The sequence below is a fragment of the Cucurbita maxima genome, unplaced genomic scaffold (assembly GCF_002738345.1).
Source record: "Cucurbita maxima cultivar Rimu unplaced genomic scaffold, Cmax_1.0 Cma_Scf00007, whole genome shotgun sequence".
NCBI classification, from domain to species: domain Eukaryota; kingdom Viridiplantae; phylum Streptophyta; class Magnoliopsida; order Cucurbitales; family Cucurbitaceae; genus Cucurbita; species Cucurbita maxima.
Genome location: NW_019272023.1, coordinates 3,884,016 through 3,910,060, shown reverse-complemented (window position 1 = coordinate 3,910,060; position 26,045 = coordinate 3,884,016). Strand labels below are relative to the sequence as shown.

The following is a 26,045-nucleotide window of genomic DNA, read 5'->3' as shown; positions in this document are numbered from 1 at the left end:
GCTGCATCTTAAGTTAGTTAAGTAGTTTGGTATCTGCTTTAAGCTTATGGAAACTATTGTTGATGATACTGTTACAAAAGATTCTTTTGGTGATGATTTAGTATCATTATTTCAAAAAAGTGACAGAGATTCCTCATTGTCTTCCTTCATCGGTACCTAAGAAATTTGCTTCTCTTATTTAAGATTGTGGTGTTGAGATGTGTGAAATTTCTCCATTCAATTCCCAAGGCATTTGTTGTTTCAAGTTTGATTGCTATATTGCGTTTGCGGTATGGGTTCAGTAGTTCTTGCTTCATGTTTTGGGGGGGGGGGTTAGTCCTGCTTTTCTCCTCGGTGGCTTTTTGTTTTGGTTGGGGCTCAAATCTTTGAGTTTTTCTGTTTTCTTCAAGGCTTTTGGTTCTCGGGCATCGGCTTTGGTTTAGTTTTCAGAGTGTGATCTTTTGTGTTGATTTGATCATTTAGCCTCTCTCTATTGTAATTTTTGTTCAATTCGCTTAGTGTTTCTCGTTGTGGAAGTTATTTTCTGTATCTTTTATCTTTTTTGGTTCCTTTTGTGTTCCTTTATGTTCAAGTTTTCACTCCCTTGTGCAGTTTGTATCTGGTGAGAGCATTAGTCTCTTGTTAAAGAAAAAAAAAAAAAAAAAAGAGAAGGGCTTATAATTGAAAAACAAATTAAAAGGAAGGCTTGTTCCTGTGTGCATACTCCCCAGTCTTTTTTATACCAGCCTATCAGCTATTTCCAACGAAGGGTTTTAACATCTGCACAAGTCTCCCTCATTTCCACCCAAAATCTTGTAACAGTACCTACCCTAAACATTCTTTTGAACTCCCCATTGGTAGTGCTTCCTCCCTGAAGGTCGTGTGTGGACTCTGTGTTCTGTTACTCTTACTTCCCGGATCCCACTCTGAAAATTGAATCAGAAACTAGAATCCAAGCAGGTTAGCCCATTCGTTTTATTGCTTATGTTTTTTCTATATCTTTGACGTCAAAACACTTGAATTTTGTATGATCTTGTCTTGAATATTGCCTTTTATATTTGAATTGTCATGCTTGCTGATATTATTTCCTAAGGTATTAGGTAATGTGCATCATCATAGCATACCTAATCCAGGTTTAGCCTTGTCTTTAGCTGCACCTTAGTACATGTTGCACTTTCAGGAAGATTGCTTATAATGAAGCTATGTTGTTCTTCCTAGATTAAAATGTATTGTTTGCATACAAAAGCCACGGAGATTTGCCTCTGTAATCTACATTGATCAAATTATGAGAATAATGCAGATATCCTTGGCTAGGGAGATCTATTTAGGGATGCTCCAAATGAAGTCAATTTTTCTTTTTTTTTTTTTTTACTTTGCAAGGATTGAAATGGTAGCATTTTTAGTCTTTCATATCAAACTTGTTCTTCTTATCCTTTTAGTTTATTGTTTGCTACCCCCTACAGATAACAATAATATCATAAATGGATGGTTCGAGTATTTTGCGTAGTAACGATAATCTTTCCGATCATCTGAGTTTGCTGCTAAACATAAATCTATCGAACTTCTTATACTACTAATTATTTAAAAGATTATACAGATTTTTCTTTCAATTTACAGTAAATTATTCAAGCTAGTTTTATTAATTTTTGTAGCTTCCTGTCTTTTGAAACCAAGTTTTACTTTTGTTTTGATTTTTTTTTCTTAGTTTAAGGTTATTATTTTTAATTTTATTGATATTGTTTAAAAGGTACAAATATAAACGAAAGAAATTATAATTTTGCCACTTAATATCTAAGATATTTTCAGAATTTCTAAGGCAAAAACTTAGGTTTTTGCATAATGTGTATTGAATATTGGTACATACACTCTCAATGTGTAAACGATTATGTGGCTAAAACCATCCTCCCCATGGCCCACATTTTATTCTTAAAAATGTGTGTTTAAAAATTATTGGACAAATTATATAAAATACTTGGACTTCTAAAAGGTTTATTTTTATTATTCAAACTTTAAAATTTATTTACTAACTATATAAAATAAAATTATTTTTTATTTCAAAAGATATCATAAAAATCACTTGCCCAATCAATTTCGACCCATCCAATGTCACATCAATTCAAATGAACAATGTTCGGTATGATTATCATGTAAACCTTTCAATTTTTAATTTTTATAAATCAACTTCTCTAAGATAATGAACTCTTCAACTGTATTAAAAAAAAAAAAAAAAAAATCAAAGTTCAAGGATAAGGAATGGAAAAATTCAAAGTCTAGACATATCGAGACGTTAAATTAAGATAATTCGACGAAAATTGTGTATTGGGTAATATTTGAAGTTGGTATTTGCTGGGATGACAAACTTCTGGTGCTTGGACTCTGAATAAAAAGAATAAAAAAAACTAAGAAAAAAAAGGTGAGGAGTTTGAGGCCAAAATCAGTTTGGCATTTATAATTGGTGGGGGAAGGGAGAGGGGTGAAGAAAACAGCATCACAAACCAGACGGTAGAAGAAGAAGATGCAGAGAATAGAACAACCACAGCCATTCGTTGAGTGAGAGGCTCTATCCATTATCTCATCCTCTGTTTAGCCTTCCTCATTCATTCAAAGCCATTCATCCAAATACATATTTATTATATACACTCCACCCTTCTCAATTTCCCATCTCTCTTCTACTGCTTCAAGCTTCTGCTTCTGCTTCTGCTTCTGCTTTCCCCCATTTTGCTCTTCTCATCGCCCTCAACCATGGCTACGGCTACTCTCTCAGTAGCCAAACCATCTCTCCAGGTTCCTGCATTGCTTGCACTCTTCCTTTCTCGCCCCTTCTTTAATCTCTTCCTGTTTTTCATCTGAGAACATTGTTGCATTCTCTTGCATTACAGGCTACTGGAAAGGGATTTGGAGAATTCTCTGGCCTCCGCAACTCGTCGACCTGCCTCCCGTTCGCTAGGCGAACCTCCGATGACTTCCTTTCCGTCATTGCCTTCCAGACCTCTGCCGTGAGTTCTCTCTTCTTTTAAGTTTGTCATGGTTTCTTCCCATTGTAGTTATCTTTCGTTTGGATCATGATGCTGTAGATTGGCAGCAATCTACATTGAGTCATGGGATGTAACAAAAGCTGTACTATGGTTACATGAGTGAACATATAGAAATAACAATCCTGGCTTCCTTAAAGTGTCGCTTCATGGCTTCTGTCAATTGTGTTCATCTCAAGGAACAAACTTTGATTGATGGTTAGGTCTGTTTTTGGGAAAGAGGTAGTAGATTTAGGCTGTTGATTGATCAACAACGAAACCCAGTTTGGCTTTAATTTGATTATCATAAATTTCTAGAAACCACACGATTATATAGCCAGAGGGAATACGCCACCGTTAAAATCATCCCAGATACTAAGCTATTTCTTTGGAAAGCTCTATTTGGACCCCTGAATATATTCCGCTTCATCTTATTTTTCCTCTAAACTTCTTCAAGCACGTACTATGGTCTCTTGATTCATATCTGATATAGCCTGAGAGGGTTATATAGAAGTGAGTATTCATACTACACTAATGATTCTTCATGTGCCTTATACCTACATCCATTAAATTCTTGAAGGTGGGAAGTAGCGGAGGGTATAAGAAAGGGATTGTGGAAGCAAAGCTTAAGGTAGCCATCAATGGGTTTGGAAGGATTGGCAGGAATTTCTTGAGGTGCTGGCATGGTCGCAAGGATTCCCCACTTGATGTCATTGCCATCAACGATTCCGGCGGCGTCAAGCAAGCTTCTCACCTCCTCAAGTACGACTCCACCCTCGGCATCTTTGATGCCGATGTCAAACCTGCCGGAGATGAAGCTATTTCAGTTGATGGCAAGATCATCCAGGTGGTCTCCAACCGCAACCCTCTCAACCTTCCCTGGAAGTGGGTGTTCAACTTCTATGCTTCTACTTTTCATTCGTTATCTGTATGAGATAAAAAAAAAATTGAATGATTAGATAAATGACAATGCAGGGACTTGGGAATAGACTTGGTGATTGAAGGAACTGGAGTGTTTGTTGATAGAGAGGGTGCAGGGAAGCACATTCAGGCTGGAGCAAAGAAGGTCCTAATTACAGCACCTGGGAAGGGTGACATTCCGACTTACGTCGTTGGGGTTAATGCCGACGCTTACAGCCCTGATGAGCCTATCATCAGCAATGCTTCTTGCACTACCAATTGCCTAGCTCCTTTTGTCAAGGTCCTTGACCAGAAGTTTGGTAATACATACTGAATCCCAGCATAGATTCATCAATAGCACTCACATTTCTAGGCCCTTGCAAATTCAGGTGCTAAAATTCAGGTTTGTGAAGGTTTTGGTATAAATCTATGGCAGGTATCATCAAGGGAACAATGACTACCACTCACTCCTACACTGGTGACCAGAGGCTACTTGATGCCAGCCACCGTGACCTCAGAAGGGCAAGAGCTGCTGCACTCAACATTGTTCCTACCTCCACAGGAGCAGCCAAAGCTGTTGCCCTAGTCCTCCCTTCTCTTAAAGGAAAACTCAATGGGATTGCACTTCGTGTGCCCACTCCAAATGTTTCTGTTGTAGACCTTGTTGTCCAGGTTTCTAAGAAGACCTTTGCTGAAGAGGTGAATGCAGCATTCCGGGAAAGTGCTGAGAAGGAGCTCAATGGCATCCTCTCTGTTTGTGACGAGCCCCTTGTTTCGGTCGATTTTAGGTGCTCTGATGTCTCCTCAACCGTCGACTCTTCCTTGACTATGGTTATGGGTGATGACTTGGTGAAGGTTATTGCTTGGTATGATAACGAGTGGGGTTACTCTCAACGGGTTGTTGATTTGGCCGACATTGTTGCCCACAACTGGAAATGAGCATGAGTGGTTTGCTCTCTCTGAGCTAACCTCCTTTCTAGCTTGTTTTCTGCATTTCTGCTTAATTTTCCCTTATTAATTTGTAATGAGAACACCAAAAACCATTTTCCTTTACCCATTACCCATCAGCCAATAAATATATATGCCACAAAACTATGCAGAGTCACAAAGTTCCAAGAGTCAAGTCAATTTGATATTTCATGAATACAAATGAATTATTTCTTGCTCTGTAGGTGTAGGATATGCTAAACTGAATTCAGTTATGCTACTAGGACAGGTGCACCAGAGTTTTTGAGTTCATAATGTGACTATAATTCTATCATAGAGTTCATTGAATCTATAAGTGCACTAATACAAGGCAATGTATGTATGACGAACTATTTACATAGAACTATATATATAAAGATCAATCATATGGTTTTCCTTCTTTTTTTCGAAAAAAAAAACACAAGAACTTTGCAGTGTAGTACTCACATATCTAGGATGCTATCTATACTCAGCAATCTGTTTAACTAGAACAGCCAATGTTTTTTTCCTGGTTTTTGTTGAACTGGAACATCTGCAAGAAAGACAAACACATTATCACCATTAAAAACCAAGATTCCCATATAATCACATTCACTCCAATTAAACCTTGCTACTCTGAGAACCAGAAAATGGATTTCTCAGTATAACCAAACCTTGAATTTCGTAAAGTGAATTGTAGTGAACCTCGGACCAGAAACTTAACCAGAGCTCTGCATTATTGCAAAGGTAAAGGAGCTGTAAGAACCCTAGTATTCTAAAACTACAGCAAAGCATTTAGTGTGTGTAAATGCAACAGTGTCGACATTCAAACGTTTCTACATATTGAGAAACTGAGGTACAGAGGAAATGTATATAACAATTATATGTTCGTTTGAAGACAGCCCTGATAAAAAGTCCCTTCTTACGTAGTTAATGCATCTATCAAATATCTTGCAAGATATTTTATTATCACAGGTTCCACCTTACACTTGCGGTAAAAAAATATTTTAATCTAAGCAGCACAAATTATCACTTCCATACTTCATTGCTAAAACCCTCGAGGAAAATTAATAATAAAATTTGGATTTATGAAGGTTTTGGAAAGGCCTTTTAGGGTATTTGAAAATATAAAAAAATATTAAACTGCCAATTCAGTTTCTACACTTCATGGCAACATCTTGTAATCTTCCTCAGCCAGGAGTTTGGCTTTCCACCCCTTTTCGTAATATATTTCATATAATCAATAAAGTAAATCTATTTCCACTATAAATAATCATCACACGACAATTTCAAGAAATATCCACTATCTTACGACTTAAGAAGCACAAACACTTTGAAAGCATTTTCGTGTTGTAAAATTAAAACAAGCCTTCTACTTATTAGACATGCATAAGACATTTGTTAAGACAATAAAGAGATAAAAATAATAAATTTTAAGCCAAAACATATCACACTCATATATTTTTTTTTAAGTAAATAAGGGCATAAACTTGTTGACTTCAAATTCATCGGGGATAAAAATGATATATATTTTTTAAAATGGTATTTTTTAATAAACATATCTTATCCATATAAAATGGCATGTCTCTACGTCCGTATCATATTTATGTCTTGTATCCATATCCATGCTTCTTAACTTACCACGCTTAGGAGTCTGAGATTGTGGAACAATTTCAATGAAACAAGTATCTCTAAATGATGTAAGGAGGCAAATCTTTGCAGCAAACTGCACAAAATCAAGCAGCAAGATCAAGAAACAAACAGAGAAGGCAGGTAAATGTTCTAATGGAAAATCTTCCAGATTTTTTGGAATATAATTCACTCAAGGAACAAGATAAACAAATTCTTTGAAATTGTTGTTTCTTTCATTGACGTACTGTCACCCATCTCTTCCACTCTCTCTCTCCCTCTCTCTAGTTTATCCAAAACTCCAAGTTCAAATGGTAGTTGGAAAAACACCAAATCCAAGAGTCTGACTTCAGTAAGGTAGCAAATACTGTAATCCAGTGACTCAGCAATTTTCATCCATTGCTTACATTTCCAAGGATATGACAAATTGCTGCTCATACTCCTTCGGGCGTATTTTATACAAAATCTTAGATTGATAATGCTATACAACACTCAATCAATAAGGTAGCAAATACAAAGGTGATATTTAATGTTGCCATATGATGTACCTTATCAGCTGCTGCTTGTAGGGTAACATGGTCCCCCCATTCACCAGATCTGCATCATATATTAAGAAATAAAAAAAATGAAACCTTGATCCACAAGAACATGTTTAACATCAGTTAATCCACAGATGACCATCGATTCAATAAGAGAGAAAGAGAGAGTATGATCTTGAACAATTTCACATACTTCGCCATTTTCTTGTAATAACGACTGAACTTCATTGGAACATAACCTTCATATAGAGAACGGCAGTCCTTTAGCTGGAACATGAAAATAAACCCAGGTGAGTAATACACAAGCAAGATATTCACCCTTGCTCGAAAACTCTATTCACTTCAATTTGACACCAAAACATGAGTAAGACATTAACAGCCACTACTAACAAGTCTAACAGATCAGATTTAATTTATACATATTGATTAAAATCCGTATAAGAGAACGCCTCTGATCTGATAAAATACAAACCAAAGTTGCAGATTCTAAAACCAAATATAAGTGAAAAGTTACCACCTGTTCTCCCATTTCCAACTACTCTGGCCACATGCTACATAAAACCTTCCCTATTACGTTCTCTTTCAATTTCCTAAAACAAAAGCTCAGCTTTTCATCCCAAAAGAAAAGGAGCCACTATTATCCCTAGTTCAAGCACCTCGAAATATGACAGTCTACCTGCTTTACAATGTCTTTCCGCACGTGCTTGTGATACTCAGGTGATTTGTACAGCTGATCTGAAAGTGCTCGAAACTGCCAAATAAGAAGAAACTATAGGTAAATTGTAGATAAAACCGAAGCTTCTACTTCTTACTTGAAAAAGCAACATACCTGACAATTTCCATCTCCAGAGACCTTCACTTCATGCAAACCATAGACATTTAGCCTGAAACACAATGAGATGATAACTACTTCATCACAGGTGGTAGGAGAGAGAAGAGAAGCCTAGGGAGATTGTAAACTTTAATGGAATTACACATAGACTTATACAACCATCAGTTTTTATCCTGAGTAATTTTCATGAATTCCCTCTTGACAACACATGGATGCAATGAAAAACCAGTCGATCCTTATTGGGCTTTAGATATTATCACTTTAATAACAATTAACAACCAAGGGAGGAAAAACACAATAGCTACTTTTTTTTGGATTATTTCTATGATGTCATATTCATTTTGAAAATCTAAGCTCTTATCCAACGCATAATGTAAGAAGTTAGAGGCGCGGATTAAATTGAAGTGCAGAAGCAACTGAATAAGAGGACTGAAATTAAGAAAGAAAGAAAACCCATAATGAACTCCGTTCATGTTGTAAAGGGAGATACAGAATCAAACTGCACCCTGAAAGAATAAAAATATAGGCTAGGATTTGAATGGCTCAAACTGGACTTGCTATTATATTTGTTAGTTTTGTGATGAAAATTTTAGATTTGTTTGAACTATTCCTCAATCAAGGAATTAGCTATGGCACAGAAGATGACATCCCTTTAAGACAGTCTAAATCACGACAAAGAATATACCATAATAGTAGTAACAATAAGGTCATCAATTGGACATAATGATTTTGTGACCTTCAACCGGATCATGATTACAAAATTACCCACCTAGTAAACTTGAGAATTTATGCACCGTTTCAACTCCCTGGAAGTAATTTTCAATCCACCAATGCTTGCTCATGAATGTGCATCTCTCTCTCTCTCTCTCTCTCAGATAGGGAATGTGCATGTGTCGATTGTAAAAATTCTTTAACAGTTGTTCTTTATGCTAAATTTCATCATTATTCTACAGAGAGAAAGGTGGTATTTTTCATACATATAGATCTGTTGACCAAGCCCCAGCTATCTTTTACTTTAGAAAATGTGGGATACGTACCTCTGAAGAAGCCTATTATACTCCAAACTCGCATCACTTTGGGTGGGGATGTACAAATTTACCCTTGGAGTATGCTGGAATACCACAAAAAGTGAAGTTTAACATATGAGTTCAGGTAATATCTTTTTTCAAAAGATGGAACAACAATAGTTCATAAGCCAAGATATGAGGAAAACAATCAGAAAACAAATAAATCAAGCATTTCAGAACATTCTATTTGAATAAAGTTTCAGGACAACGTCCTAAAAAGAGAAAACACTTTCATATTTTCATATGGGAAGTGATAACTAATACTCTCTTTGAAGGGTAAAGCGGTGGCTTGGAAATCACTAAAAGAAAAAAATACAAAACAAAAAAAAACTAAGCTAGAACAAAAGGAAAAGAGCAAAGATTCATACAGCAATAGGGGCAAGGTTGGAGAGGCGTCTGGCAACACCACCATCTAGCTCAGCGTACTCTTCCGTTAATGCAACAGCAATCATGCGATCATCGTCAATGTCTTGATGAGAGCTCAATGAAGTAGAACTCGAACATTCTCCAACGCTCAGAGTTCCCGGCCTCATACTGCCACTTAGCAATAATTCACAATTACATTCAAGAAAAAGTCATGCTTTCATGCTGCAGAAACATTAAAAAAAAAAAAAAAAAAAAAAAACAAAAAAGAAAAAAAGAAATAACGCCTGTTCCACGAATGTGTAGTTGGAGCTCAAACTAATCGAGGAGTGAGAAAAATACATGGTAGATCAAGAACAAACATGACATGACAATGAAAGTGCTATATTTATTAGAGGAGACAAAATCATAATTTGGGAAATCCTGCAAAATCAAATGAAGAACACCACTAAACGCGCATAGACAGACATTTATCCAATTAGAAGTACACAATCAAATCAATCGATAAAAAAAAAAAAAAAAAGGTGAAATCTAAAAGGCGCATGGTCTATCTTCCTTGGTTGGGCATATTATTGCAATCAGGATTCAAGAAGAAACTAAAAGAAAGGAAGAACAAGGAAGAATTCAAACAGACAAAGGCAGGGATATGGAAGAACCAGGCGATTCATACCTGAAATCTGCGGGTAAAAAGCAAGGAACAGATCAATTATACCTGCAACTGCGTCCGATTTGACTTTGGGGATGGTGTGGAGGATGGTTTGAGGTGGAACGGGATTAGGATGTTTCAGGAAAGGGGTTAAGAATTCGCGGGATGGAAAGAAATGGGGGGCTTCAATGGAACGCCTCGTAGACACAGACCCCCACAGCCTGTAGCTTTCGCGGCTTCTCCTTCTCCGGAAGTAACCGTCAATGGCCGCAGATGAGTGTGGGTCCCACTTCAACACCTTCTTCCACCAAACTAGCTAATCAAATCTTTACGATTTGGCGCGATATTTTTAATTTTTATTCTTCTCTTTTATTCATTTTTTTTATTTATTAATTTTTTTTATTTTTTATTTTAAGTGTTGAGACATTGTAGAATTTAAATTTAAATTTGTATAAATTATGTTGGTAAAAAAGTTCTATAATATTTTTGTTTATAAAATATTATTAAATTTTTTATTATGTTTTTATATTTTTTTTAATAGAAGACGGAAAAAAATGGAAAATTTCAACTTGACATTCATGAGCAATAATTAACTATGAAATAATTTCGTCAACATTCATAAATTTTATTAAAAGTTTTAATTCTAGAATTAAATCCCTATTTTAAAAAAAAATTATATCTAATAATAGGATTGTGACATATTCAACATTTTAAAATTTATTTTATTACTTTTTTCTTAATTAAATAATTATCTAGGGCGAAGAATTAACCTGTTTGATTTCATCGATAGGATTCTGATTAGTTGAACTGAAGATTGACCATAAAATTAAAAGCTCAATTTCCTTTAGTCACAAATTTTAATTTGAAATGTTGAAATAAGTAAAAGATCTATTAAATTCCAAATTAAAAGGTCATAAAATTATTTAACATTTTTGAAGTTGAGAGATTTATTAGTCACAAATTTCAGATTTGAAAGTTTGAGAAATTTCGAAACCGATTTAATATGAACATAAAAGTATAGGGGCTAAGTTAGTAATTTAACCCAAAGAAAAAAATTATTTAAATTTAGGATATTAAATTCTAATTAGGTGTATGCCACCGGCTTAAAAATCACATTTTACGAGTTTCATCGCCCTTATTGTCTTTGAGACCAACATAGAACAATTATTACTTCAAAAGCTCACTTGGAGAACATCTTGTATAGCCAAAATCTCAACGTTTATGGGCAAGATCTACCTCGTGAATGATTGATATCATAGTCAGAGCCATAATATTTTGTAAATGATTCGAGCCCATGGATAACTTTTGGATACCATGGTAATATGAAAAAATTCCTGCTGTATCTCTATTTATGGCGTGGAGTTTATAAAATAAAATAAGATATCATCTAATAACGTGTTAAATGCTGAAGAAAAAAATTATACACCAAGTACTGGTTGGGTGCTAGTTGGGCTTCAACCATTTTTTGCAACTCAAACCGTGTGGTCCAATTATATGGTTGGGGTGAGAATGATCCAATGCTTCGGGTGAAACCCATTCCCAAGGTGTGACAAGCGACTTGGTTCCATAAGCAAGTTGTTTCCCCATTTCCTCCACTTGAGACAAGTCTCTATTTGACAACTTGACAGTAACTCAACTACCAGCCAACTATTACTCGTACGAATCACTATAATCCTAAAAAATTCCTCCGAAACAACAACTTGAATGAATGACTTAAAAATTCTTCTTAAACGCTCAAAGGTCACAAGAGAAACTTTATAAACACAATGATGGAGTTGGACCAAGTCCAAAAAGTAGGTTGGTGGCCTAATAATTGAGCAAATGTTAAGTACCGTTGGAAAAGGTAGCATTCTTTCTTTTTGCACACACAGCAGCAACTTCCAAACAATTGCTTCCTCTTTTCCATTGAAAAGGCCTCACAAAATTTGTCCTAAAGTCACTTCGTTTCTAATTCAAAGCATATTAAACAAATATAGAACGAAATGACCATGGAATTGGATTAGGAGCGGTGGTTGGATCTCAATATTCAAATACAGGAGCGTTGCTTCCTTCCACAACCCTCCATTTTCCTATAAAGATCCAAGGCAGAGTTTGGTGTTTCCCATCTCCCAGTTGTTTCCTCCTCTTGTTGGGTTTTCTTTGCCTCTGCGAGGTCTGCCAAACCTTGCAGGAACAAAGAAACCCATCCTATCCCATTCTCAGAAGCTGAAAAACACAATTAAAATCAATCATGGGTCTCCAATCCTCTGTAAGAGTCAAGAGGCTTTGGAATGTTCTTAAGGCGACGCTTATCCTAATGGCAAGAAAGGGTCTGATCTCAAAGAGAAGGTTCATCATGGACATGAATTTAATGGTGAAGAGAGGGAAGGTGTTCAGAAAATCTATGACCAATTACTTCATGTTCCATCACCACCACCACCACCACTCCGGTGGAAGAGGTATGACACGTGGCGGTTTCGACATACAGGACTATGAATTCCCTTGGAGCAACACTCCCATTAATCCTGTTTTTTCCCACATGTCAAAGCGCAGTACCAGATACCAGACTTACTTCCCCTGTATCAACCTTCCTGTGGAGATAAAGCAACAAGAAAAGAAAGAAGAGGAAGAAGATTCATACCCAGAAGCCGAGGCCGCCTGTATTGATGCTTGTAGCTATGCTTTGAGTCCTGCAATGGAGGAGGGAAGCCCACTCGTTACCCCATTTAACGTACGGATATCAAACTATTCATCTGAGGAAGAAAATGACATTACCTGTGAAAGTGGACAAGTGGATAATCAGGCTGAGGAGTTCATCAGAAGGTTCTATGAACAGCTGAAGATGCAACGAAGCCTGCAACTACTGCAATATAACTAATTTAAGCAATTAATGGAGCTTAAATTATTGTAAGCGATTGCATTAATGGGGTTTATACATAGTTTTCTCATGTTTTAATGGAGCTTCAATTCAACAATTCCTTCACCTCTCAGTTCCACCAACTCCCTCTCACCATTTCAATAGAAAACGATATGAGAGCCTAACTTATTTCTGTACATTATTCTAGCAACTCGAACATAATTTCTAAGTTTACTCTAATAATTATTCCGTGATTTTGGTTGAACAACTAATCAAGTTGATTCCTTATCTGAACATAGCTAAACTAGTTTAGACATATACTTTGACTAAGAAGTCAAAGTTTTAAATCTCTCTGCTCAACATGTTACTAAAAAAAAATCAAGTTAGTTGCACAACTAATCAGGTGGGCTGCTCTTCATCCAAAAATAATAATTTAAAAATGAATTTCTAGTTTAACTTGGTAGGGTTAGAGTTACATCTCACCTATCATCTCATCTAATTGAGTTATCTACCTAAACAAACCTAATTACTTTCGATCTCATCTAAAAGCAACAATCATCTACTCGTCGTGGGTTACAACTCACCTACTGACTTTTGATCTCGTTTGGTTGGACTACAACTCACCAACTGTCTCACTTGATTGAAATATGACTCCCCTAGTCAATGACGAAGTATTTACAAATCTCACCCACAACGTCTTCAAAGACATGCATTTATGGATATCCTATTAGACAGACCCAAAACCAGCAGACAAAGAGACACCTATCTAGCAGGAAGACTTGCAGTAAGTCCATCCATCTTAAAGCGATCCACCAAAGAGACCCCTCATTCTTGATACGTTAAAAGGCCACTGCTTCAATTAGCTGTAATCTCTCTATCTATGTATATTTTATACAGCATTATTGGGGACGATTTGTGTACGTGGGTTGGGGGCATGGGTCACATATCACGATTCTATACCACGTTAGTCCTTTAAATCACGAAGACTTCAGCGCAAGAGACGCGGGTTTGATCTTTCAATTTCAGGTTGGTGGAATGTGCAAGAATTTCAACAACTCCTATTTCCTAGTCTCCCTCCTAAAGAACCTTGGCAGAAGTTCAATTCATAAACAACCAACTAAACTCTGTTACATATGCCGCCTCTATCACATTATTACTAAAAGTTTTGGATGCTATCCTTATAGATTCTTCTTACTCCATGTATCCAAGGTTTTAATTTATTTTATCTTTCAGTATTGATATATCTTGAACTCTAAAAGAGAAGCATGGTTCTGAGAAGTTAGGAAAGGCATCATTACGACACTTGGATTGCTCTTCCAAACAGTAGTTTGGTAGGGGAGTCTAAAAATCGTCTCTGAAGGGGAAAAAAATAATATCTTGCTTTATGAGAAAATATTGTTCATCATAAATACAATATTGTCTTTTATAATTCTATATAAGAACATGGTAACTGGTATATTGAATTATAACTCCTAACTCCAAACTCCTAACTACTGTACCTATAAAGAAAAGGCATTGATTTAATACTCCAACCCAAATTTTCCTTTTTTACTACTCCTATTCAAAGGTTTTGGGAGAAACCTATGCTTGTGTCGAGCACCTTCGCATCTTCATCCAACGAGATCTTACTCCAGCCAGACTTCCTCATGGAGAAAAGTTTTGAGCGCTCCAACCCTGTTCCTCTAAAGCCGGTCATCCTTGATGACACCATAGGCATCACAAGTACTGCAGATGCATTGAGTGAATCTTCTCCAAAACCCAGAGAAAGTGCTAAAGCAGACTGCAAAATGAATAAGACAGCATATAGTTAAACTGTTCGAATATGTTGACCATCGAGCAAGTAAGCTTTCCCAAATCACCAATGTTGACTCCATACCTTCCCCTTGGCTACTACATCTGTAATCTTTAACAAGAATCCTTGTGAAAATGATCTGGCGTCCTTGGTCTCTAATTCTTGGGATGACACAATTAGTCTGTAAACGAAACATATGCAACAGAAATGGGTAAGGAATTGCAGATAAAATGGCAGAAAGTTAGCACTTCATCCATCAAAGATTTTTCACTGTCCAATACTTTACGTGTTCTATAAACTAAACCCTACGAAGAAACCTTTTTAATAGTTCTGTCTGCTCGCTGCAGAGAAATTCTAATTTAGGATTCACATTCCCCCCCAGAAAAAAAGGGTACAATACCAGATATCTTCATTACAAACCGAAGGAAGTGGTTTTGAACTCAAAATCGGTAAGACTTCTCTGAAAAACTAATGTCATACAAACACAAAATAATTGATGTACCTCTCTTCTTCTGATGAGAAGCTAGTGGACGTCTCAGATAGCAAAGTTGAATTATCTTTGAATTCACCATCTGAAATTTAAGTTCCAATTAAGCTCTCAGATTTGCAATATAAACCCAAAATTACTTCAATCCTAAATTAAAATACCTCTCGGCTCATCAGGTGCTAGCAAAGAAATGCCTATGAAAACAGACATCAATCCCAATATGAACATCGTCGTTCTCAAAGCATCAAGCACCTGTTTAGAAGATAGTACAAAGGTAAGCTTAATACCTAAATTGAATTCATACTTGAGGGCTGAGGGATGGAGAGTATCAAAAGGCAACATGCAACATGACCTTGAAATCAAATGTAAAAAAAAGTGCATGGTTAGACAATTATCAATTGTTTTACCGCCTTGTACAAACAGTATAACAGGACCTATTTTCCAATGCATGGTCCATGTCATTTATTGTGTCAAGAAAAGGGGAAAAAATAAACATAACTTGGTTACTTGTTGAGCCATACAAGACGTAAGAATCTCATTCTTTAGGTGTTAAGAAGCTGATAAACAGAGATCTCGTCTCACCCCACAAAATACTATAGAAATCTTGCATTTACGATATAAGACAAGTGATATAGGTTTGATCCCACGCAATGCAAACCATTTTTCTAAGAATAAGCACACTATTTAATAGATTCGGTAGGTCATAACCAGTGTCATTCATGTGGTTCTCTTCATGTAATAGGCTCAAGAACCCCCCCCCCCCAAACACCCAGTACAATCACACTCGCCAACACGCACGTAGAGAGAGAGGAAAGAGAGAAAACCTGGAATTCTTTAAAGTATATAAAACCTGTGCATATGGAGAAGAAAGTCCAAGCTATCTGAAACATGGGAACAATAAGGATTGCATCAAACAGGGAAAGTCCTTCGTTTAACCTGGCCATCTGTGGAAATAGATGAAAAAAAAAATTCATAATGGACATAGAGTTAAGGAAATGATGTTCATTTGCTTCACTAGAAATAATAATTAATAATGTGAGAGCATTAAAGGGGAAAAGTAGAGTCCAATATAACCTTACCCAAAATCCAGCAGTACTGAGAAATAAAAGCAGCAAGGAATATGTAAACCAGCTATGCAGCTGATAATCACTAGACATGGCCAATCTGAGCAGTATTGACCTAAAACAGATAACTTAGTATCAAAAAGAGAAAGCAAAAATGAAATATGTGGGTTCAGCACATACAGGAAAAAAGGACAAAACAGTCGGTGAACTTACAGAGATTTTGCAAACAAGACTGAGCAAGAGCCTATTGCACCTGAAACTATAGCATAGGAAAATGGCAGTAGCATACGCCAATACGGTCTGAGATCTTGACGAGAAACAGAAAGTAACAGTTCTCCCCTTCTGCATGTTCGTTCCATGGGGAATACTATTATCAACACAAAGCCTCATAGAAACTACGAAGGAAAGAATCCATTTTAATTCTAACCTATAGATTGAGTGATGTAAAGCAACAACCAAGATCAAAATTACGCAGTATAGAAGGAAAGTGATATTTCCATATTTCTCCACCAGCTGCTCTGGAGTGTACACTGTAAAGAGAAAACCAAAAACGAACATTCATTACTTAAAAGCAGATTAAATCAAATAATCCATTACAATGTTTTCTGAACTACCACCCTGCTCTTGAGCTTTTTTCCCCTTCATTTTTCCAACCTTAGTGGTCAGAAAGAATGCCTATTTGGTTAGTAATCTACACATATTGGTTAATGATTCTAGGCTTAAATGTGAAACAAAATGTTACGGGCAACATCCAGTTCTCTATGTTAAACCACCGTACAACTAAATTTTGTGGCACTTGAATTTCACCCCATAGAATCAGGATCTAAACCACACAGTAAATGACACAGAAAATGCACTCAAAAGACTAGGTTCACATCAAGTCAAAGGAATTGTTGCTTAGAGAAATATGCAACAAGTGCATCTTAGTAGTATGTATCAGCATTGATGGCATTGAACAAAAGGAAATGTGGGAATACCTATCAAACTCGACTCATGCAGTCGAAAGATAAAATATTTCATCATTTTATTCATAAAACATGAAACTAGAAGGCATCGACAGCAGAAGAAATTATGGTAGCAGAATTGTAACCAACATTGAATGCTAAAGCAATCATAATTATTGTTTTTCCAAACGGAGTGCAGAACAAAAGTGGACCATCATCATAGTGCAAGTTTCGTGATATCGGGTAGCTGATCCTATAATTTGTTGTTAAGTTCCGAGAAAAATATGGGGATTAGAGTCCTCATCTTCTAAGTATACTAGATGATAAAGGCCAAGTTCGAACAATGGTCTTCAGTATTTAAAAAAAAAAAAAAAATCTTATTAGTTGGTATTCTGAGATATTTTTAAATGATCATTTCCCATTCCCCTTATCATAGAAGTTTCATTATAAACTCAAATAGACATTCCTGACATTTCATATAGAAGGAAAAGCCACTAGAACTTGAAAGATGAATAAATCAAAAGCATGGCATCTACCAGGGGACTGATGGTTGCCAAAAGCAACTAGAAAACTGTTTCCCAGAACAATAAAAGCAGTGGCAACCATTACCCTGCAAAAAAAGCAAGTCATTGACCATTAAAATTAGAAACAATGATGATGAAAACATGTATGTGAGCCTTCATGGTTCCAAAGACGTATGACCACAGATATGTACATACTTAACAGCAACCATCTCGTGGAGGACGAAGTACGCAAAAGCAATATTGGCCACAAACTGAACAGATCCAAGTGCCGCAAGAAGAGACTGCGGGGTAGGGGTGGGAAAGAAAGGGGAAGGAAAGTAAAATTAGAAAAAAGTAGAACAGGAAATGTAACAATCCTCGATCAATGGATAAGCAGAACATCTAGTAAACATTGCAAAGACTAAAAATTCACAGGGAAGGGGTGTTCTTATAATAGGAATATATTCATATGGTGAAATGGGATAAAGTAACTTTCTACCAACCTGGGCAGCATATCCGAAGGAAATAAAATTAAGGCAATTTCCAATAATGAAAAATGTAAGACCTGTGCATGAAAGCTTGTAAGTTATAATTAAGGCATTATGTTTCAAATGTAGTCTTCTTCCAGAAAAAAGTATAACAAGTAAATGCCTATAAGGAATTTAACACCAGAAAATTACCAATTCTCCAAGTCTGGAAGTATATAATGGGCTTCATTGGAGTCTTTCCATTAGAACCATTATTTTCTAGCATAGAATGCTTCTCTCTCTGCAAGAGTAAATTTCTTCATAACCACAGTACATATAACAACGTTGCAGCATGAAACAACGAATGCCAAAACAAAGACTTGGCTATTATCTGGAACACACTTGATAAAAGTGATCGATGAACGAAGATAATTGAGTCCAACTAGTTATGCAACTCAGAAGTTTGATGGGCTATTACTTACCAAAACAATTAGGGGAACGAATTTACAACTTTGAAAAGTGAAATATTTTTTTCTAAAAGGAAGGAAGTCATATACATTTTATGATGCATGACACATTTACACCTGCCACTAAAGCTCTTATAACATGCCTGTATTGCATCCTCAAGAAAAATGATAAGAAATTCTTTCGACAAAGAATAACTACAATAGCAAGTAGGTGAAGAGTACTGAGCTAGACAGTGTAGACCGAGAGTAAACGAGAAAGAAAAGATCTCTGCAAACCTCGTTATGGCCTAATTTAAGAAGGTTCGTTCCAAAGTTGATGGCAATGCTGCCAAAGAGGTTGATGACAGCTCCAATAACCCACTCCCCCATAAGTTAGAGAGGTGTAAGCGAATCAGCACACAGCTGAATGTCCCAGCCTGTCGTTGGAAAGCAGCACAGAAGTAAATGATCAAATGACCAAAAAGTGAGACTGTCAACTGCTCAGGAGACTAAGCACGAGAAGTTGTGAATCCGAAGCAACAAAGAACAAGCTCGAAAGGTGAATCTCGAGTACGTGTTAATGAACTAGAAGAACCTAAAATTTCGAGCAGATGGCTCAATTCCGAACATCATTTAATACTCGTTTAAGTAAAAAGCAGAACATCGATTCCCAAATGGAACGGAATAGTTTCGGAACATAATACTCCCTGCGACATGACAAAAACAGACCTAGAGAGAGTAATTTAGGCGATGTTCGCATGTAAATGAAGCAGAATAGAAATGTTGACAAAGGGAGGGGAAAAGAAACAGGCAACATAGAAGATGATAGAAGCGGGAAACGACGGATGAGAAGCGTCAATCTCCGATCAAGATCGCAAGCCAAAACTACGGATCTAAATCCAAATAGTCAAACAGAAGGAAAGAAAAAATTGGAGCCAAGAACAATAAATAAACCTGATCCAAAACAAAATGAACAGAGATTAAAGAAAAAGCAAGAACTAAGAGTTGGGGGCGAAGGTTTACCTGCGGGAGGATCCGTCAGTGGAGATGAGCGCAGTTGAGATCAAGTTCCAATCAAAGAGAGGAAATGTGGCATTGAGAAAGAATATACCAGAGGTGGGAAGTCAAGGATGGAGGAATTGGGCGGAGTACTTCTCTCCGAAGGGAATCCGGAGTGCACAGAGAAGAGGAAACCGCCGAACTCCGTCGTGGGGGAGCGGAGAGGAAGAAAGCGTGATGAAAATGGAAGAAGAAACGTGAAAAAGAGGGGAAGAAGGGAAGTTGTGCGGTCAATTAGCAATACTGAATGATCCTGTGTATGACGCTTCTGAACAAAGCCATGGCCGCTCGCGCCGAACTTAACTGTCATCTGTCGGTGAAGATGGGTCGGGTTAGCTCCGGACTCAACTGATAAGTGGCGCACCTCCTTTCCCTCCCACATGCTACCCTTGAAAAACCTAAAGAGCTCCTGAACGAAATGGGGCCCTTCGACCAAGGAGCTTGCCGGTGGACTAGGAAACACGTTTTATCCACTTAACTAACTAGAAACTAATGCTTTGGGTCGAAGCACTAAAAGAAAAGAATCAGGAAACTCGGCAGTATAGGAACCAATAGTTTCGTTTGAATTCTTGTACTTTATCTGCAAATATTCTAAATGGGTATCAATAACTCCCACGACATAAGAGAAGGTCATCGAATGAAGTAAGGAATCTAATTACTTTGATCGAATTGAGCCAAATAGATGTTTGAGTTACAAAATTTTATGTATAGCATTGTATCCTAACCATCTCTTTACTCATTTAATTTAAATCATTAAGTTATTCGAATGTTTATACGTCTCACCCAAGTTGAAACCAAACTCAAAGCATGTTCGAGAGTAATTTGAAATTATTCAAAAGCATATTTTTAATCTTTCAAAATTGATTTTGATCGGAAGGGTTACACGCCATATATCAAGTACCGTCCACTAATGGTCACTTTGAGGAGTAGCTGCTGACAATGATTTGTAGTAAAAATTACAGGTGCAGATCAGATCCAACTACAGATGATCATGTTTAGGTGAAAAAAATAATTTTTGGTCAAAAGATATCACATTTTCAAGTAATTAATCAATTACTGAGGTCTTTCAATGTAAATCCATTTTGTTTTCTGTTTTGAGTAATTAACCGCTAAGGTCTTTAAATTTTTGTTCGGTTAACAATATAAAAATTCGTATATCTAACTCCAATACAAAAATGTCTGACCGAGTACTTTTCAGAATTGAGTTGGTTTAATTTGATTTGTAGTAGAAAAACTTGTAACTTAGACATCAATCTATGAACAAAACACTACCCAAAGCAATAACATTTTCTCACTTGCATTAACCATTTCATGTACCACGATTAACCATTTCAAGTACCACGAAAATAAGTGTTGGGTTTCATCCTCTTATAGAAAAGGTATTAGCACAAGTCTACCGCTAGTAGATATTGCGTATTGTCATTAGCCTCACGATTTTAAAACTTGTATGTTAGGGAGAGGTTTCGTTTCCACACCCTTATAAGGAATGTTGCGTTTCACTCTCCAACCGATGTAGGATCTCACGATCCATTTCCCTTGGAGGCTCAATGTCCTTGCTGGCACACTGCCCGATGTCTATTCTAATACCATTTGTAACATCTTAAGCCTACCACTAGCAAATATTGTTTGCTTGGGCCCGTGTTAATCTCACAGTTTTAAAACGCATCTGTTAGGGAGAGGTTTTCACACCCTTATAAGAAATGTTTCGTTTCCCTCTCCAACCTAGGTAGGATCTCACAATCCACCTCCCCCCTCCCCCCTTGGGGGCTCAACGTCCTCGCTGACAGACAACCTAGTGTTTGGCTCTTATACCATTTGTAAGAGCTTAAACCCACCGCTAGCAGATATTGTCTATTTTGACCTGTTACATATCGCCGTCAGCCTTACAATTTTAAAACACATATGCTAGGGAGAGGTTTCCACCACCTTATAAGAAATGTTTTGTTCCCCTCTCCAACAGACTGGAATCTCACACAATATTTCATTACTTCATTACGTGAGAATGAACTAGTAAAATAAAAGATGATCCAACCTGATAGTTGTTACAACACAACACAATAATTGCTTTTATTCAAGCAATGCCTCCCCCCACCCCCACCTAATTTGGGTTTCAAGATGAGTACACCAAGGGCACAAATTCATCAACTGATCCTCAGACTTCCAAGGTAAAGACATGAGAATCAAGCACCGAAAAAGAACAAACATCTTCCCTCATTATTCTGAGAACCCAAACATAACAAAGTTCAAGTAGTCAATCAATGTTGTTCAACTAGAGAACATGAGAGCAAACCCAACACGGGTGTCTGCAAACCCACCACGAGCAGATATTATCCTCTTTACGCTTTTCATTTTGAAGATCCCCTCAAGGTTTTTAAAACGTGTTTGCAAGGGAGAGATTTCCACACTATTGTAAAAAATGTTTCGTCCTCCTTTCCAACCGATGTAAGATCTCACAATCCACCTCCCTTCGGGCTCAACGTCCTCGTTGGCACTCGTCCCATTCTCCAATCGATGTAGGACCCCCCAATCCACCCCTCTTCGGGGCCCAGCATCCTCGCTGGCTCACCGCCCGGTGTCCTCCCCACATCGCCTTCAAACCTAGCTCTGATACTATTTGTAACAGCCCAAACCTACGGCTAGCAAATATTGTCCTCTTTGAGCTTTCCCATTCGGGCTTCCTCTCAAAGTTTTTAAAACGTGTCTGCTAGCGAGCAGTTTCCATACCCTTATAAAGAATGTTTCATTCTTCTCCCCAACCGACGTGGGATCTCACAATCCACCCCCTTTGAGGCCCAGCATCCTTGTTGGGACTCGGAAATCATCTTTCAATTCTCAAATATCACCCTTTTTCCAGTGCACATGCCCTGTTTCTAGTATCACATTCAAGTGAAGGGATATCCCAAGAGGCATCAAATTCAGAACAAAACAATGATATCCCAGCAGCAAGCATACAGTTCAGACAGCAATAAAGTGCGGATGAAAAATTGCACTTAGATTCAATCAAGTATGAAGCAGCATATTGGGTACATTACTTCAAGGAGGAATTGCAGCACTGTAACCAGTCAGGTCAAGATATCCCACCTAGCTACTCTAAAGTACCTAACTCGTAAAACGTTCCGGCAGGGGAGGAGGGGGTGAGAATATACAAAGAAAACTCCATTGAAACTGAGAGGCAAATAAGAAAAAAAAATGCACAAAATCTTTGATTGCAATAACCAAAACAAGAGTTGAAGAACAAAGACGAAGGGATAAAGGCAACCAAACCAAATAAAGAGATTAAGCCTGGGTACCCGTCAATGCTTTCATCTGTATATGACTGTTTTCCCCACCAACAGCAGCCGCCGGTAAAGCTTCGTAAGACCCACCTCGCCGCACGCCAACAGCCCTGGCAATGACAGCATAAATGACAATCACAATAAGCAGAACAAACATAACGTGGATCAGAAAGGCCAGGTCCAAAATGGCAACGGCCCTGAGCCGGGATTCCTCCAAATCGCACTTGGTGGATCCCTCCACGCCATTCACCACATCCAGCAACCTGTGACATCCTTCAGGGATGAAGGCTTCGACATAAAGCGAAAGCCCCGTCTGAAGCACCCAAAGGCCTCGGAGTAAGAATGTCACCCCCAAACCCACATCGGCCACGAAGAGCCTAGGCAAGCAAGCAAGGACCAGGCAGAGGAAGGAGGCCAGAGCGGAGATTTTACCGGAGACGGAATCGCATTTGGCTTGAAGATCAGAGGTCTGAACAGAGGCAGCTGAGTAAGAGACGGAGAATTGCAAGAAGAATAGGGCGGAAGCTAGGGCAAAGAAGAGATCGGAAGGGAGAGGGAGAAGAGAGGTGGAGTCGGCGAGGAGAAGGGCGAGGGTAAGGATGAGGAAGAGGAAGATGACGGCGGCGAATTGAAGGGAAATGAAATGGTGGACGGGGGTGTTGCCCTTGAGGAGAGGATCAGGGTCGGCGGCGACAATAACCTGATGAACGAAGGCAAGAACGAGGCATGGGATTGCGAGATAGAGTTGCAGGTAGCGGAGACCGTAGAGATGGTGTTGCTGGTGATGGGGGAGAAGAAGCTGATGCGTGGAGGAAGGCGGGAAGGGATGGTAGGGCCTGGCGGCGTAGGACTGCGGGGATTTGAGGAAATTGAGGGTAACGGAGACGATGTGGTAGAGGCCAAGCGAGAGCAGCGCCGACGACGAGAAAACATGGAAGATCATGGCAGCCATTGTTGTCTCTCTCTCTCTCTCTCTCAGAATGCAGAAAGACAAGGCAGTTTCAGATTTAGAGTCCGATTCAGATCCGAAAGCTTACAAACATGGTGGAGAATGATCGGCGGTGGGTTGTTTCAAGCGTCGCCGCCGTGAGGACAGAGGCGGAATCTGCAGTAACGGTTCGAGGAAGACGCAGAAATGGTGGTAAGCGAGGCGGGGAGAGAGAGACAAGGGAGAGAGAGAGAGAGAGTTTTTCAGTCCTTAAATTTTTTGAATTTACCCTAGTGGTAATATCAATTTTGTCCTTAAATTTTTTATTTTGTCCAATTAGACCAATACCTAATTGCAATTTTGACTTCTGATTTAATTTTCGTTAATTTATCCAATGATTTTTTTTTAAATAATAATAATAATAAATATTTATAAACTCATTAATTTAAATAAATAAAAATTTACATAAAATTAAAGTTGACAAAATAATAATAATAATAATCACTAAAGTTCACAAAAAAAAATCTCCAAAAAAAAAAAAAAAAATTTATAATTTATTAAATGTATATGAGAAAATCATTTTTATGTTTTTTTTTTTTTTTGTTAAATTTTTAGTATACTTATTTTGAATTTTTAAATTTAATTTCTATCTGGTTCGTTCGCATTCAAAACGATTGTGTTGGGTTATATTTTTTTCAATTTGAGTTTGTTTAAATTTTTGAAAAATCGAAAATTTAGTTCGATTTGTCATTTTTCGGTCAAATCAATCCAAGAAATAGTACTTCAATTCAACCCAACCCTACCTTATTTTTTTTTAATATTAATATTTAATATTTATAATTTCAATAATATATTATGACGGGTAAATATTTAAATATTAGTTATGAATGCTATTATGAATAATCCGACAACTCAATCCAATTCAAATCACGATTAAGTTGGTTTGGTTGTGAACTATGTTCAGTTGTTTGGACCATTAACACAGCTCGTGTAGTCCACAGTTGTCTAATTCTCTACCCTTTTTACCTTGCAAAAATAGGGGCACGTTGCGTCCTTCAATCGATAACCATCTTTCGACTAACCTAGCCTCTTCCGTCCCTCCAGACCAACAAAGAGTAGTATAGGAATATTCACCCGTTGTCCATAGGCTATTTTAGTCCATTCAAAAAAGAATAATTATTATGAATAAAGTTCACATTATATAAGCCTCTAAAATGGAGAGAGCGGCATTAATGGATACAAAAACCGTAAAAGTGAAGAACTCCAGACATGAGAAGCGACGCGGTACTCGTAAGCGAAATCAGTTGCAGAGCGGAAGAGATGGAGAGCGAGCCTGCAATTTCAAATCATGAATCAAATCAGATTTGAATTCAAGAAAAAAAAAATTGAAACAGAGGAACGCCGGATCTGAAGCAAGAAAGAAGAGGAAATTACGGGCGTTATTGGCGGCGGCGAGGCAAGAGAGCGGATTAACATGTTCGCCGCATCGGCCGGGCAAGAGTTGAGCCTGGCTGACATCGATGCCGGCTTGCTCTGCTCGATCGCTTCCGTCTCTGCTAATTAAAGCGCAGAGGCAATCGGGATTGGAATCGATCACCGATTTCAGAGGATTGCAGCAGCTCGGCGGCGGATCTCGAGTACCGTTCAGGTAATTTAGGCATGGAATTAACCTATTCATGCAGGAAGTGTCTTGAGCACGGGCTTGAAACGCCATGGCGGAAGCCAGTACGAGTAGCATTGCCGTCAAGGTTCCTGTCCAAGGCTTCATTTCCATTGATTTCTTCTCTTAACTAATTTGAACTAAGCTCTGTGACAATGAATTCAGACCTGCAGGGGCTGTAAGATATATATATAAATCAGGAAGTTGAAGAAAGGCATGAGGCGGAGAGATGGGGGTGGGTGATCCACCGGTGGCTTCTGAATCATGAGGGATTGTCTTTGACTTCTGAGATTGCTGCCGATGCCGACTCGTAGTTGGTACAAAATGGGTGTTAGATTATATTGGTGAAGCTACCAATTGGCTGTTATCTTCTACAACATTTGAATTTTTAAATCTTCCCCTTTTCAAACCTTCTAACTTTACCATTCCAAAATTTAACCTTGAATTTGTGTTTATTTGGTCAATAAAGTTTTTAAAAAGTGTATAATAAATTTCTAAAGTTTTTATTTTATGTTCGATAAATTTTTAATCTATGTTTGCGAATTTAAAAGAACACATTTTGAAACATATAGATCAGACAAACCTTCCTGAAACTACTACTTAGCACCACACGCCTAAATACACTTGATATTAGTCTAGCCTATAATTTCCATAATTATTTATTGAGAACTAT

The 26,045-nt window shown here is 37.6% G+C and overlaps 6 protein-coding genes across 12 annotated transcripts; 2 read left to right on the top strand and 4 right to left on the bottom strand.

The window, feature by feature from the left end:
- Positions 1–2,589: 2,589 nt before the first annotated feature.
- Positions 2,590–5,053, top strand: LOC111481957 (glyceraldehyde-3-phosphate dehydrogenase A, chloroplastic-like). Its single transcript, XM_023127576.1, has 5 exons — positions 2,590–2,763; positions 2,859–2,975; positions 3,571–3,875; positions 3,966–4,210; positions 4,327–5,053. Exons 1-5 carry the CDS (start codon positions 2,722–2,724, stop codon positions 4,827–4,829), a joined length of 1,212 nt encoding a protein of 403 aa, XP_022983344.1. The 5' UTR covers positions 2,590–2,721; the 3' UTR covers positions 4,830–5,053.
- Positions 5,054–5,124: 71 nt separating this feature from the next.
- Positions 5,125–10,233, bottom strand: LOC111481958 (OTU domain-containing protein DDB_G0284757-like). 6 transcript variants are annotated; one of them, XM_023127581.1, is made up of 10 exons: positions 9,936–10,232; positions 9,271–9,436; positions 8,873–8,946; positions 7,833–7,887; positions 7,680–7,772; positions 7,197–7,270; positions 7,013–7,061; positions 6,477–6,561; positions 5,510–5,566; positions 5,125–5,388 (listed from the first exon to the last, which is right to left on the bottom strand). In XM_023127581.1, exons 2-10 carry the CDS (start codon positions 9,433–9,435, stop codon positions 5,342–5,344), a joined length of 699 nt encoding a protein of 232 aa, XP_022983349.1. In that variant the 5' UTR covers position 9,436; positions 9,936–10,232; the 3' UTR covers positions 5,125–5,341. The 6 variants fall into 6 exon arrangements, with proteins under 6 accessions (XP_022983349.1, XP_022983347.1, XP_022983345.1 ...); XM_023127579.1 differs by having other exon boundaries at positions 5,196–5,388; positions 9,271–9,443; positions 9,978–10,233; XM_023127577.1 differs by having other exon boundaries at positions 5,196–5,388; positions 9,271–9,442.
- Positions 10,234–11,657: 1,424 nt separating this feature from the next.
- Positions 11,658–12,941, top strand: LOC111482380. Its single transcript, XM_023128127.1, has one exon. The coding sequence runs from the start codon at positions 12,142–12,144 to the stop codon at positions 12,766–12,768; it is 627 nt and encodes a 208-aa protein (XP_022983895.1). The 5' UTR covers positions 11,658–12,141; the 3' UTR covers positions 12,769–12,941.
- Positions 12,942–14,102: 1,161 nt separating this feature from the next.
- LOC111482128 (probable magnesium transporter NIPA8) lies at positions 14,103–19,882 on the bottom strand. Of its 2 annotated transcripts, none has more exons than XM_023127793.1 (14): positions 19,474–19,882; positions 18,748–18,887; positions 18,218–18,305; positions 18,041–18,102; positions 17,754–17,839; positions 17,571–17,644; positions 16,518–16,620; positions 16,304–16,432; positions 16,106–16,205; positions 15,851–15,907; positions 15,188–15,278; positions 15,042–15,111; positions 14,624–14,720; positions 14,103–14,527 (listed from the first exon to the last, which is right to left on the bottom strand). In XM_023127793.1, exons 2-14 carry the CDS (start codon positions 18,838–18,840, stop codon positions 14,309–14,311), a joined length of 1,269 nt encoding a protein of 422 aa, XP_022983561.1. In that variant the 5' UTR covers positions 18,841–18,887; positions 19,474–19,882; the 3' UTR covers positions 14,103–14,308. The 2 variants fall into 2 exon arrangements, with proteins under 2 accessions (XP_022983561.1, XP_022983560.1); XM_023127792.1 differs by having other exon boundaries at positions 15,851–15,970; positions 19,474–19,880.
- A 2,903-nt stretch (positions 19,883–22,785) lies between these two features.
- LOC111481998 lies at positions 22,786–23,736 on the bottom strand. The gene has a single exon (XM_023127623.1). It carries the CDS (start codon positions 23,734–23,736, stop codon positions 22,786–22,788), a length of 951 nt encoding a protein of 316 aa, XP_022983391.1.
- A 1,169-nt stretch (positions 23,737–24,905) lies between these two features.
- LOC111481899 (lipid transfer-like protein VAS) lies at positions 24,906–25,652 on the bottom strand. The gene is made up of 2 exons (XM_023127498.1): positions 25,147–25,652; positions 24,906–25,045 (listed from the first exon to the last, which is right to left on the bottom strand). The coding sequence occupies exons 1-2, from the start codon at positions 25,484–25,486 to the stop codon at positions 24,942–24,944; spliced, it is 444 nt and encodes a 147-aa protein (XP_022983266.1). The 5' UTR covers positions 25,487–25,652; the 3' UTR covers positions 24,906–24,941.
- Positions 25,653–26,045: the final 393 nt, after the last annotated feature.